Source organism: Pholcus phalangioides, unplaced genomic scaffold (genome assembly GCF_987345545.1).
Source record: "Pholcus phalangioides strain wild (caught in Gottingen) unplaced genomic scaffold, Ppha-v1.0 ptg000017l_1, whole genome shotgun sequence".
NCBI classification, from domain to species: Eukaryota; Metazoa; Arthropoda; class Arachnida; order Araneae; family Pholcidae; genus Pholcus; species Pholcus phalangioides.
This window is the reverse complement of record NW_028301610.1, coordinates 35,647,027-35,661,220: the sequence shown is the minus strand read 5'-3', so window position 1 is coordinate 35,661,220 and position 14,194 is coordinate 35,647,027. Positions and strand designations below refer to the sequence as shown.

The window sequence follows — 14,194 nt, the reverse complement described above, 5'->3', positions numbered from 1 at the left end:
CATTCCTAATACAAATTTTTTCATTCTACGACTTGGAAATCGAACACTTCATTAGTAATTCAAACTTGTACATTTGCTAAAAATAGCACACTAATTTAGTCACTTTTTTTTTTTAAAAAAAAAGAAAATTTTTCTCTGTTAAATTCCGAGAATTTCAATAATTTCTTGGCAGAAATCCAGCAACGAAAAAAAACAAAAAAAATTTCAAATTATTCTTTTCTTCACGACGATCGAACAAAAGTATTGCCAAAACACTGCTCTAATTAAAACCAAACTTTTTTCCCGTTTCCTCTTCCGATTGCAAAAAAAATGCAAAAAACAAAAAAAAAAAAAAACCATACAGAATAAGCCATTATCAGCTCATCGATAAACCAAAAAGCCCGTGATATATTTTTTCTCCCTACCATTCTTACGAATCCATAACTTCTCACAATACTTCGTATAGAAAATTTTAAAAAAAAAAATTTTTTTTTTCTCTCATAATAATGACGATTATTTTTGTTTTCTTATAAAAAAAAAAATCACAATCTTGAAGAAAGAAGAATTAATTTAAAACGATGAAGTAAAATAATGATAAATATGTAAAAAAAAAAAAAAAATAGGGAAATACAGTTATATCAGATTACTTCAGTGAGAGCTCAAAGCAAGCAGTAATTAGATAGGCTTGTTAAGATTATATTTTGTTACCACAAAAATTTATCCTTGGTTATGTGCTACAGTAAGGTAGATTATTTGGTTCGTTAGTCTTTGGAAAATAATAATAATAATAATAAATAATAACAAGAAAATGCTCTTTTTTGCCGTTTTTTTGTTTTGTTATCCGTCCGCCGAAGTATTTCCTCTAAGATCTAGCTAGTTCTGTGAAGCAATCTGTGGAATTTTCTTCGAAACTGATTTATAGATTGAAAGAAATAATGATAAGATAATAATAAAAGAAATACTGATAACAAAATAAAAAGGTATCTTCTCATTATATGAAGAAAAATTTATTCTTTTTTTCGCTTCCGGCTTCAAATCTAATGAATTATCTTCGTCTTTAAATCGTAGTTTTTTTTTGTTTTTGTTTTGCTCTTTCAGAAAGGAATTTACGGGAAACAAATGAAATTTACCAAAAAAAAAAAAATTTTTTTTAATTTATTATTTTGTTCGTTCTCCATGGTAGCGTAGTTTTTATTTTATCTCTATCAATTTTCATATAATGAAGTAACAATAATGACGAAATTTTTCTTTCCAATTTTGAAATTATTTCAAAGACTTAATCGCGATGAAAAGATGAATTTGGTTTTCATTTTTTTGTGTGTTTCTTTTGTGGAGAAAGAAAGTTTTCAAGATCAAACTACACCAACTTGCAAAACATTCCAAATTTATGTTTCTGAAATTTACGAACGTAAAATCAAAAAATAAATAGTAGTAACATCCATACATTCAGGGATAAAAAAATAAAGCAGGCAGCACAGGGTAAGATCAATAAGGAATAACATAGGATAACAACATCAACAAGGTAAATTGTATTAAGAAACACTCAACAACAATGTCACAATGTTAATACTCACGTGGGTAATGTGGCATGCCATTCGTATAAACTTCTCCGGCCTGACCATTGGCCTGAGGCACAGTGAATGTGGGCATAGTTGGGGAAGGCATGTTAGGGATTGCTCCATTGACAGCTTGAGCTCCCGCACCTACAAACAGAAAGCCTTCGAATCAGAACCTGACCCCATTAAAAAAGAATTATATAATATTTTGGATATGGAAATTAAATAAGAAGCCAAATGATTGGAATTTTCCATAAAAAAAATATATCTTCCCAGAAAATGGTGAAATTAGTGGCTCCAGCATTTGCTCAGACATGACTTTAAATTCTTATATTTGCAGAATGAATGGCTTTAGAAATGAATCTTAAACGAACTGTTTGAACAATGCTAGGTTTTTTTTTTGCCTAATATTAGTTTTTGTTGGTTTTTCCTGAAAATTGTTTTTTGGTACTGCCGAAATTGGTAAATAAACCAATTTAAATTTTATGATTGATGAGATCAAGGTTTACAGAATCGATATTATTTTCAAAATCCCCGTATTTCGTCTTGGCGTTCATCAAAGCTGGTTTTAAGTAATAGAAGAAAGAGGATTTCGAAAGACGGTGGAGAAATTTTTCGTGTCTAGTATTAGACCATCAAAATGAGAGATATATATAACTAAGCCATGGTATAAAAAGTGTATATATATATATATATAATGAATATACCATGGGTACATAAATTGATATAGAGCAATTTCATTCTCACAGTGTTTTTTCAGGAGTATGGACACTCGAGTGTTTCAGAAACTAGGCCCCACATTCTGAGAACTAGGCTGGTACATTCAGACTATAGAGGCATAGTCAATACACAATCCTTACCAAAAATGACCCAAGAGCTGAACATTGAACAAAATCTGAGAGTGATTTTAGAAAGATGGAGCATATTTTGGTCTTTGTCTTGGGGAGGTGAAGAGCTCTGTAAAATGCCATTTGTATTTTCATCGTTGATCAACTTGACTTGTGGCCAGTTCGAAGCAAATGCAAATTATTTTATTTCTAAAGAAACAACAACAAAAGCAAAACAAAACAAAAACAAAAAACAGAGTTCAAATATCATCTTTGATAGGCTTGCTTGAGTGTAGGGGCCCATACAACAAAAAATTAGGTAACAGCAGGCATTGGGCATTAACAATTAGATACAAGACTCAACACATCAACGTGCCACAAAAACAAAATGAACGAAATTAAAAGAGAAAAAGACAATCACAAACAGCTAACATTTAGAACACAGAAAAAAAAAACAAAAAAACAAAACACAACAGATATTAAATACATTTACAAACCATGCTCAATATCTCATACTCACATACGTATCAAGTTTTCTCCGCAGTGTCAGCGTGCATATAGAACTTAGCAAAAAAACAGCTGAAAGCAACGCACACACGTATCGAAATGTTAAGATAGCAAATTCTGAGTTTATTGTTTATCTAACAGTCCGATTGAACGCATATCGCAGTGCTTAAATTGATGAAAGACTTAAAATAAAAGAAAAAAATCATGCCGTTACTTCTCCCTATTACTGAGTAGAGATTCGGCTTTATTTGAATTGCATACACTCATTGATCGAAATCTCTACATATACGATTGAGTCACGCTATTAGAATCACCAGCTAATACACTACTCATGCGGTCCGGATAGGATGTAGATGGTCTGGAAATGACTTAAAAAATTGGGAAATTGTCGCAGAGCCAAGCACTACCGCATTCCTTTCGACAGATACTGGGAGGAAGAATAAATACCGTACATTTTAGAATATCTGTAGAGAATACATGACGATCCAGTTAGTCTCAAATCTCTACTGGGAAAAAGTCTAAGGAATAAAGGTACCAGATAAGCATTCACAGAAATCTCGGTCGGCTCTTCCAACACTTTAGGACATCCCTGAAGAAATGCACTATATAAATGCAGCGTGACATGTGACATTATCATGTTAGAACATTCTCGCAATATCCGGAGAAGAAACTCAACATTCATGGGTGCACATTAACTGCAAAGAATGGATTCTTAATCATCTACCTAACGAAAGTGCTTGCCAGAGGTATGAGTAAACTCAGATAACTCCACAAAAGCACTTCTTAGACAATAATGCTATCACCAGCTTGTATTTTGGATTATCTGTTGCAGAATATTTCTTCTGCGATTTCTCCCCGATAAGACGGCACCCATTCATTCCATGCATTCTCTTTCGATACTGCCATAAAAATCAAAGTTCTACCTAGCATTTTCTATATCATTGAATGTAGAGGCCAGAAACCTGTCTGCTTTTTAGTGACATTCGAAATCAACAGTTTGCTGCACTGTATTTTTAAACACTACTCTGGTAGCTCCCTAATGCGCATTCTGAGTAGCTGAATTATGGGATGTCAATCAAGACTTTTATCTACTCCTACGGCTGTTGTTGAATTCTGAAATCAAAGATACTCTATGCTCCATTGTATCTAATTTGGTTATTTGTGCCATTTTGAGAGTTTACATTTTAACCACAGTACCACGGCCAACATATCGCAAACAATATTGCATAATAATATACCTCATGTTGAATGCATTCGATAGATTCAATATATATGCAAATATCATGGTAACTGGAATATAACTGGTAAAAAAAATGTTTTTTTTACCAGTAAAATATATATGCCATTCCCATATGATCTTTCCATCTCATGATTATCGGTACAAAAGAGACTTTAGAAGGAGAACTGCTACCGCAATCACCAGCTTTCTACCCAATGTTCTTCGATACCCCATGACGCAGACATAGATGCAATATATCTGTGTATGCTCTGTCTGTACGAAACTAGTTTTATTTTTCCTTCTCAGACAAATTGGAGAGAACTTTCGAAAACTCGTTTGAAATTCCTCCAGCTATGATGGCAAACAAAATTTAATTTATAGTACTTCGAGCAAAACTCTTGTGCAGAACGGGAGAGTGGGGCTCACACACAAACACGGTAAATAAATTTATTACTCTCTCACTTTCTGTCGGGAATATATATATATATATATATTGTATATAAAGTATATAGTAGACGGTAGGAGGGTGTATGTAATATTTGATTTCAAGTTTTAGAGCCAAAAGACTGCAAAGAAATATTCCTCCGTCTTCGCAAGTATTCATCGCAGCGTAAATTCAATAAGTTATCTATGAATTTAAGATTTTTTCCTCTCCTCCTATGAAATTTTTCTCCTATGTGATACTTTTAGATGTTTAGGCATTTAATGTCCTCTCGTGTAGTACCCACGAGAAGCTGTTGGGGGGGGCAATATTGAAGCAATGTCCTCCCATATGGAAGGACTCATTTTTTAGTGACGTCAATACAGCAGCAACTATTTTAGGGTGACTCCCGTTTTCTGGCTGACACCGTGGAAACTTTTTAGTGTCAACACCCAGCGCGGGTTGGTTTTTGTTCTTGTAAAGTACACGAAATCGAACACACTAAAGTCACCACTATAGATACTAGATTACACCTGCTCCCAAATTGCAGAACACAAAATGAAGCGTACAAAGCTTTTGCAACTTGAGACTTGATGGAATTAGAATTTATATTTATTCAGGACTTTTGAAAAACAATTGTCTAGGAATACCAAAATTTTGACAGTTTTTCTCTAATACCTTCATACGTATAGTGGTTTTTTTTATAATTCTCAATCATATTTCTTGAAGCATTCATTACGGAAAATTGCAATTTTAACTGCATTGTTTTATTCATACATGTATAAAATTTGGACAAAATTTGCAAATAAGCAACATGTATATAGCAGAAAATACCTCCCCAAACACATTTACATACGAATGCAAAAAACAAAAAAATATATAATATCCGCATAAGCATAAAATAGACAATATCGAAAAAAGAATTCATGCAAATTTTCAAGACAATCAAAATGCCACATGCAAAAGTGTAAATCTTAAATATCAATTTTTTAATTAAATTAAATTTTAGAGTCTCATTGATAAAAATAATGGATCGATTTAACAAATCAATATTTCGCTTCATCGCCATTTTTTATCAATAAAAAAAAAATTAATAATTTAAATTTTAATCTTAAAAGACAACATAAATTTATCTATTTCATTACTGTATATATTTTCCTCCAAACCAATATTATTATTATCCGTTTTATATTCCAGGCTATAATAACAACTCAAAACAATGTTTCATTATTTTTTTTGTAGTTACTTTATTCGTTTGTTGAAAACGATTCTACGATAATAGTATTAATAATAAAAAAAAAAACCCCGAAAAATGCTATTTTATGGTTTCGATAAAATAAAGATTGAGAAAAGTGTTCATTGTAAAAAAATATTGTACATAATGTAACTAAGATCTTAATGAATATACATGATGAATGGCGGACTATAAAAATTGTGGATACTTATAAAAAATGTACAGTAATTTTTTTTTTGATTAAAATTCCAGAGAAGATTTGGAACTTGAATCCATTTCATTTTTTTCCCCGATGAAAAATGAAAAAAAAAAATGAATAAAATACGAGCGAGTCTTGGCAGTTCTTTCTTCGCAATCAAAAACCTATAATTTTACCCTCTTCTAAGTAAGCGAGTACATTAAGTCCTGTCTTTTTAATGTTTCCTACGTACATACATATATTCGTGCGTGTACCTCTCTCTCTCTCTCTTCACCAACCGATTCAAGACTTACAAGGAATTATGTGAGGAAAGGTAACGGGTATGATAGGAGCGAGAGAGAGAGAAAGAGCATAGCTTTTAATGGGGAATAACAAATCTTTCCGTTCTTGAAAACATCGAAATTTTCCTAAACGAGTTGCCGTATGTACATACGGATGCATGTGTGTGTGTGTGTGTGTGTGTGCGTATGTGGGGGGGGGCAGCAGCAAGTATTAGTAGTAGTAGTAGTAACGAGAACGGCGGGAATATTAGCAAACCATTCCGTGGTATGCTGAAATGTCAAGTGCATTGGGCCGAGCCATATTTTAGTGGATAAATTACCTGTACGGAAACGAAGGGTTGTATACGGGATGGTACGTGGGAATCGGGACGGGAATCTCTCTAAAAGATAAGAGGCGCGCTCGTGTGTATATACTTGGGAAAATCTTTCCTTACATCTTCTCCACATCCACCTCCTTACAACAGCAACAACAACAACTACTGCCATGGTCCCGTTCCGTCCCACCCTCCGAATAGAAGTACAATCAACAGTACACCAGGTGTTGCCCTCTCCCCAACCCCATATTCACCGGTGGTCCCTTCTTTCTGTCTTTCGTTGCGAAGAAGTTGCATTGATGTTGCTGATGCTGCTGCTGCCGCCTTTCCTCTTTTCTCCAGAAATCGCATATTTAATTCCCCTTAGGCATTAGCATTCGAAGAGGTAAAAGGAAGATTTCGAAAGAGAGAGAGAGAGAGAGAGAGAGATGGAGTTGGAATATTTAATGAAGTGAGTGAGTTGAGAGGAGAAGAAAGTGGGCAAGTGCCTAGGTTAGTTACGCGCGTGGGGTACTGCGGTGGGTCGGTTTTTAGTGGTGGTGGTGGTTTGGGGGAAGCAATACGAAAATGTTTTGCTTCATAATTCTTCAAGCATTTCTAATTACCGCATTAATTGTTTCTTTGCAGCTTCAGCGTGATCAGCAAGAGATGTTCGTGAGAAATTGCGGGCGATTTTTCAAGGGGAGATGGATAACGTAACTCTTTGTGTGTGTGTGGCAACATTGGAAGGTATCACATCAACCAATCGGAATAATTGGTTTTTTTAAAAAATTTTTTTTATTGGAAGCTTATTAAGTTCGGGAGGGAATTTTTCGAGAACAATATTTCTTGTTGGTTTGTTGACATGATTTAATGTCTGAAAAATCTGTAATTCTTTGGATTTTTGGAACGCATGCGAAATATGTTTAGAATGGACGTAAGTATTTATGAGTCGGTTCATTTAGGATTATTAATAAAATGGGAAATTAGTATTGAATATCGTAATTGCGGAAAAAGAGAAAATTTGTATATAATTTATCAAATTATGTTTAACCGTTAAATGCGTAGTTTTGCATATGTTCAAAGGGTTCTTTAAACGTTCATTACTGCAGCCAGTTTGGATTCAGAATTGCCATTGCACACAAGGTGAGGTCATATTCTTTTCATTTTTTATTTTGACTTGGCTGGTAGATGTCAAAATATTAAGGAGAAAACAACTTTTTGTTTATTGCAGAGCATGAGTGTCTGTGAATTCGCTTAAAATGTTTTGTTTGCATTTATTTATTTTTTTATTTTGAAGTTTGCAATCTAATTTTTTTTCTTACTATAGTGTGAACCACAAAGAAAGCAATTATCTGTTTGGAAAGTAATATTATTTCAATTCATTTATTTTATGTGCGATATCAGAGGCTTTGCACGTCTTCAATAAGGCCCTGTATAAGCAGTGAAATTCGAAATAGATTTTTTCGGTTTTCAAAACGTGTCATTAACTACGAAAAAAATTATCAGCTCGACAAAAAAATTGAGCATTTAACGGTTGATGGTCAAATCAGAAGAATCCGTAATGCATGAATCAAAAATCAAACTAAATGTGATTGTAATCTCCCATTGTCTTGCCTATCCAAGTTTGAAGATATCTGTAATTACTAAACATTTTTAGACCGTCTGATTTGTTTATTTAAACTCAATATTAATTCGAGTCTTATTACGAAAATGGGGAATTTCACTTAAACATGATGTGTCCACACTTCGGTTAATGAACAGAGTACAGTTAATAGTTATGGTGGGGGACACACATTTGCCATGGTTACCTCGCTGAATTCTTTGTAAGTGATGTGAAAACAAGTAAAGAAACTAGCATTCACTCTTTTAACAAGATTCGCATTTGGAATTCTGTATCTGTCCCAGCACTCTCGCAATTAACCTCCTACTGGAAGTGGGTATGTGTGTTCCCACCATTTATGAACATGTAGTATCTTGAAAAGTTTTGTAAAATATAAGTAATTAATGTGTTTAAATTCCGCGTGGTTGTAATGTTAATAACATCACAGGTGGGACATGACAGTCACGAGTGAGCTTATCCTGAGCCAAAACAGAGAAATTGCTTCTTTCATGTTTTAATTTCTAATCTGTTACCTATGCACTACAACCCACTGGGTCCCCGGAACGTTATAGTAGATAACAATAAGAGAAACAGGACCCGTTCTATTGTCGATGGATGGCGGCATTGTTTGAACACATTATATACCACCGAACAGAGACCTAAAACCAGGACTGTCAATTGTCTCTATTGCCTTAAATAATCAACTTGGAATTAAAGCGTATCTTTTATCAACGAGGTTTGGAGGGAGGGTCCACACTTAACACTCGGGGGGGGGGGGACAGAGTAGGTAAACGTCTGCCTGACAGCCGATATCCTATTGTTGACGACAAGCAGTGCGAAATGGGCGAGCGCTCGCTCTCTCCAATGTTTATCCATTCGGAATTTAATTGAATTTTGGACAGCAGTCGGATCATTAGAACCCTTTTCCCAATCTATCCATGATTGATACTTAATTAAAAGATCGCGGGGGAGACATACCTGACGTGGGGGTGATGGCAGGGTTGGCGAGACCGTTAGGGACTGTCGTCATCTGCGGAAGCTGAGCGATTGCCAGTGCTGTCATTGGGTTCATGTATCCTCCTTGCGATGCTGCCGCCATTAAAGCAGCTTGCTGCTGCATAAACTGCAAAAAAAAAAAAAAAAAAAGTATAGGAAACAAAATTAATTGAAAAAAAAAATACATTAAAACGAGGCATAAAGTGACAACGGTACATAATAAAATTTTTTCTTTTGGTATTTATACTGAGAATGTTGGAGAACATTGAGCATCTGAAAACCAAAAACGTGATAATAAAATAATATGAAAAAAACATCCAATTCCAAAATTACAGGCAGGGTTGGACAATTCGCAAAGAAATCTAGGTGACAGAAAAAAAATTTTAGGTGCCAAAACTTTTTTATCCAGAGGAAGGTCCAAAATAATACGTCTTTTGACCCACTTTCATGTTGGCAGATATGCTGTTATAAATTCCAAGCATTTTATGCTGCTTAGTCTGTAATTTAATGACCATGTAAAGCAAATTTTAGGTGCCAATACCAATTTTTTAGTCGCCATGGTAACCTGGCTCATGGGATTCGTCCAGCCCTGGTTGTCCAGTCCCAAAAAACGAAATATAAATATCAACACGGCTTTAGCTGAATTTTATACATGACATCCAGTGAAACCTCGCTACAATAACACTCGATATAACTATAAATCCCTGTCAGGTATTTGTAAATTTAGGTGGCACCATTTTGGTATTTTGTGTGTCTATATACACGCCTTGTAACCTTGATAGGAGACCTTTATTGTGAAGCTTGTAGTGATACTCATTGCGTTGTGTTCTCCTGTGTTCTCGTGCCAGTTGTTTTAGTGTGCAGGTGTTATCTAATGCATTAATTGTAGTGCCAGACATGACCCAGGCTCTGTCCCATGGGGGATATAAGTGCATTACCCCGAGGGGTTGGGCCACACTGGAGAGAACCAAGTGAGCCGGGCCGGAAGGCTTGGGAGCCGAGCCCCATTGTCCGGTGCCCCTATTCCTCGATCTTTACGATTGGAGGCTCCAGGGCATGATGCTCGGGCACTCTATCCGCCACCGTCTTCAAGGAACTTGCTGCTCCCCAAACCCGAGACAAGCCCACGAGCTCGCACACCGGCCAGAGGCACCCCCGTTCACTCCCCCAGCGATCGGTGTCGTTCAATTCCCCAGGGTGCTTTATTTAAATAAAAATTTACAATCAGATATGCATATCATTCGTTCAGATTTGTTGCCGCTTGCGGGGCGCGACAATGCCTCTACTGGGCCCGGCTTTCACATTGTTTTTATGACCCTGCCACGCGACACATGCCATTGCGGGGCGCAGATAATGGACGAGTCTCTGTTGTGATCAGCCCAGGTGCTGGGCCACTTACATTTGCGGCTGTATGGCTGTGGTGAGCCCGTCTATTGCATGAGGCCAGCCCAGTTACTGGACCACATCTCGCCTTTGATTGTAGTTTGCGGCTGGGTGGTTCGGGTGAGCCCTTTTTTTTGCGTGTGACCAGCCCAGGTGCTGGGCCACTTTTCTAGCACCATTCCGTGGCTGTGTGGCTCGGGTGAGCCCGTCTATTGTGCGTGGCCAGCCCAGGTGCTGGGCCACTTCTCGCCTTTTGGTTGCATAATTTATTAACTAGTACACATTTAGTCCGTAAAGGATTAAAACTTTGTTAGTGTTCTCCTGCACGCAATGCTGTCGACTGCTTCTTTACGCGTGTCTTACCACTCTCGGTTATTTCAATCTCTCCATTCTACAACGATATTTTTTGGAATATTTGAAATTGTTTACAGTGTAATGTTCAACTCCTCTCGACACAATGATATCCTGCACCACGATAAATCCTCTATAACGATATTTTTGAGGATATTTCGACTTAGGCAGAGATAGACTTCAAAGGTGGCTGGGCGGCACGATGATGATGCGAAGGGGGGGGGGGAAGTCGGATGATAGTGATGCCAATTCATATATATGAATATACATTAGATCAGTCGGATCAGTCAATGGCTTTGGGGGCGCAATGCCCCCCCATCCCCCCATTGTATTTGCGTCCATGTATTTCGAAACCGATATAACGATATTCTTTATATTTCACTATTTCACTCAAAATCACCTTTAAAATGTTTCCAAATTCCTCACCAGTGTTCATTCTTTCAAGGGATTAAATAACATCGATATTTGGCACTATCTACACTCCGAAATTGTTAATGAGGTTGGCGTAAAGTTACTACTTTTTTTTGTAGTACTAAAAAGTGTCGTGCAGAAAACAACTACGTTACAGGGTAGAACAACCAACTGAATTCTATTCATCAACTAATCAATTAGATTTTTTTTCGCTTTAAACGTATTCTAATAAATGCATTTTATCATGGTAATAACAACGTCAATTCAGAAGAGATGCCAATAACAACATAAAATTAGTGCTACATTTCAATATAACGATAATCCCTCTAAAAATATTTTTTTTTATTTGTCCGCAGAGTATTGTTACATCGAAGTTTCACTGTATTTTGATTTATGCCATCTATGAAACGTTTGTTGCTGCAAGAAAATCCATTCTGCGATACGTTTACAGAATTTTGGCTGCTGGACAGTGAGACTAGCTACATCTTTTCAAAAACATTTACAAGAATTATACTAATTTTGCAACATTTTGAAAAATCAGTAATTTTTTCAACATCCTCATCTATTCCAGACGTTTATTTTAGACTCCTGTGTTTACAATTTTGCCCGAGGTTGGGCATTTTGCCTGTTGTGTCGTTGTATTTGTATTTGTACTCTTTATTATCTCACCTTATTTTATACAAAATGCACCCATTACAACGTGAGTAAAAATATCTATACCCACACACTATTATTATCACTAACATTTTTTTTGTCATATAATTAAGGTGTTTCAAGACATCCAAATTTTTCCTTCAAATTTTATAAAGCCTTTCGTTAACAGACAAACAAAAAAAAGTGGTAACAAAACCCCTTCAAAAACATCATATTCTAAAAATTTGAGAACATAAGAGAGGAAAACGGAGACGAAAGAAAACAAATGTTTCATTAAAAATAATTCTGCCCGAGGTTTCATATTTTCTCAGGGTACGGTTCCATTATTTACTTTCTTTCACCTCGTCCCAAAAAAAAAAAAAAATAATAACAATAATAATATGCAACAAAAATTTCTATAAAACACAACACAGCTGAAAAATAACAATAATAATAATGAAAGAAATATCGAACAAGGTTTGTTATTCTCGAGGAACAAATAATAAAAAAAAGGCGGAAAAGAAACAAAAACTAAACAAGGCATTTAATCAATAACCAAATTAAAGATAAGAGAGAAAAATATATATAAAAAAAAGCTAAGAATAATTAATCATAGCCAAGCTTGGGCAAATAAAAAGTGAAGTCTCTGGTGTTTTTTCGGTGGTGCATTTCTACTACCTACGCATCCTTAATTAAGTATTTTCAAACGGAAAAGGTTTCCCATACATGGCAAAAGAGTATTTCTAATTATTGGTCCCATGGACGGTTTATTTAAAATTCTTATTCCAACCAAGAAATTATGCAGCAATAAATCTTCCTGTCAAGCTGAACAAACTTTAAAAGGATAATGTAAAAGAAAATAAAAAGCGTGGGAGAAAAAGAACGTTATAAAGGAGAAAGGAGATGAGAGAAAAGCTAAGAAAAGATATAAATAGTTACAAACGTAAGCGAATCATTGAATGGATATATATAATGAAAAATCTATGTGTATACCAATGATGATGTTAATAATAATAATGTAAAAAAAGAATAAAGACTTAATTTATGGAGCAATTTTGTGACTTGGGTCCATGTTTGATTTAGATTAATGTGAATGTTGATGGGAGAAGCGTTTAATTGTTTTTGACAATAGCATTTATTTTCGATACGTGTTTGTAGGGAATGAATAATTGATGAAATTTTACCTTTTTTGTTTATTATTATTTTTGTAAGTGTTTTACGAGTAACATTTTGTAAAATATTGCAATTCCGCAAAAGTTTACGAATCATATTGTGAATGCTAACGCTTTAAATGTTTCGCAGTATGCTGTTACGAATAGGTTAAAAGCCTTCTTGTATTTTTGAACCATTTGCGCAACTTTTATGGATGCAATTTAAGTTAGTGGGAAGCATTAAAAAAATATATATCAAGGAAAATATTAAATTCCTAAGTTTTGCAACACAACTCTGTTACTTTTACTTCATTGCAAATATTATTTTCGAATATAGTTGAAATAGATGTTATTGTAAAAGAGGTACAAACTGCAGTTAAAGCATAGATGGATGGTGATTTTTTCTCGGCCGAGATACATGAAATAAATAAGCTATCTGGATATTATGCAAGTGGTCTTGGGTTCGATTCCCGGAGGAGAGAACGACGCTTTTTTCCCAAGTTCACCTCGGCATAATATTTAGATAGCCTATCGATTCCATGTATCTTGGCCGAGCAAAAATGATTATCCGTCTCTGGTGCCGCTACCTGCAGGCCATTAACGAAGTCTAATGTTACTAATAAAATTTCTATCAATGGATATCCGTATCGGAAGAATATGACTCATGAAAATTTCGCAACACAATGTTAAATTCTTATGGCAATGATAGTTTGAAAGCATTCGGACCAAAGCCAATGTGCATTTGTAAGAGTTACAAGAAAACTTGAGGTGAAATATCGATCTGGGACTAAATGGCGAAAGCACTGTAATAAAATATTTCTATATGACTAATAAATTATTCGAAATATCCTTTTTTAGAAAGTAGTTGCAGGTGAGAAAACTATATAATTTTCATTATCATATACGAGTGATCAAGAGAGGTTTCTGATCAGAAAGACTCATCAAATAAAACTTGATGTTAGGTGGTTACTCCGAAAAGATTTGAAATGTATTGCCTCACTGCTGCTGGCAAACATTTTACAGATCATTTAATGAATCGATGTATATAAAAAATTTGTAAACAATTTTAACGCCATAATGATTTTTTATTGTTTCTTAGAAATACGTTTACGTTCAAGTTCACTGAGAGTGACTTTTTTCTGTATATTTC

The 14,194-nt window shown here is 35.1% G+C and overlaps 1 protein-coding gene across 7 annotated transcripts in view; it reads right to left on the bottom strand.

Annotated features, from left to right (window-relative positions):
- Nucleotides 1–14,194, bottom strand: part of bru3 (CUGBP Elav-like family member bruno 3) — a 606,527-nt gene that overhangs the window by 51,596 nt on the left and 540,737 nt on the right. For 6 of the 7 annotated variants that reach the window (XM_089246538.1, XM_089246542.1, XM_089246535.1 and 3 more), the window contains 2 exons: nucleotides 9,098–9,242; nucleotides 1,554–1,682 (listed from right to left, as the gene is read on the bottom strand). In XM_089246538.1, coding sequence (XP_089102664.1) covers nucleotides 1,554–1,682; nucleotides 9,098–9,242 — 274 coding nt within the window. The remainder of the gene's footprint in view (nucleotides 1–1,553; nucleotides 1,683–9,097; nucleotides 9,243–14,194) is intronic. The other variant, XM_089246540.1, reaches the window with a different exon arrangement.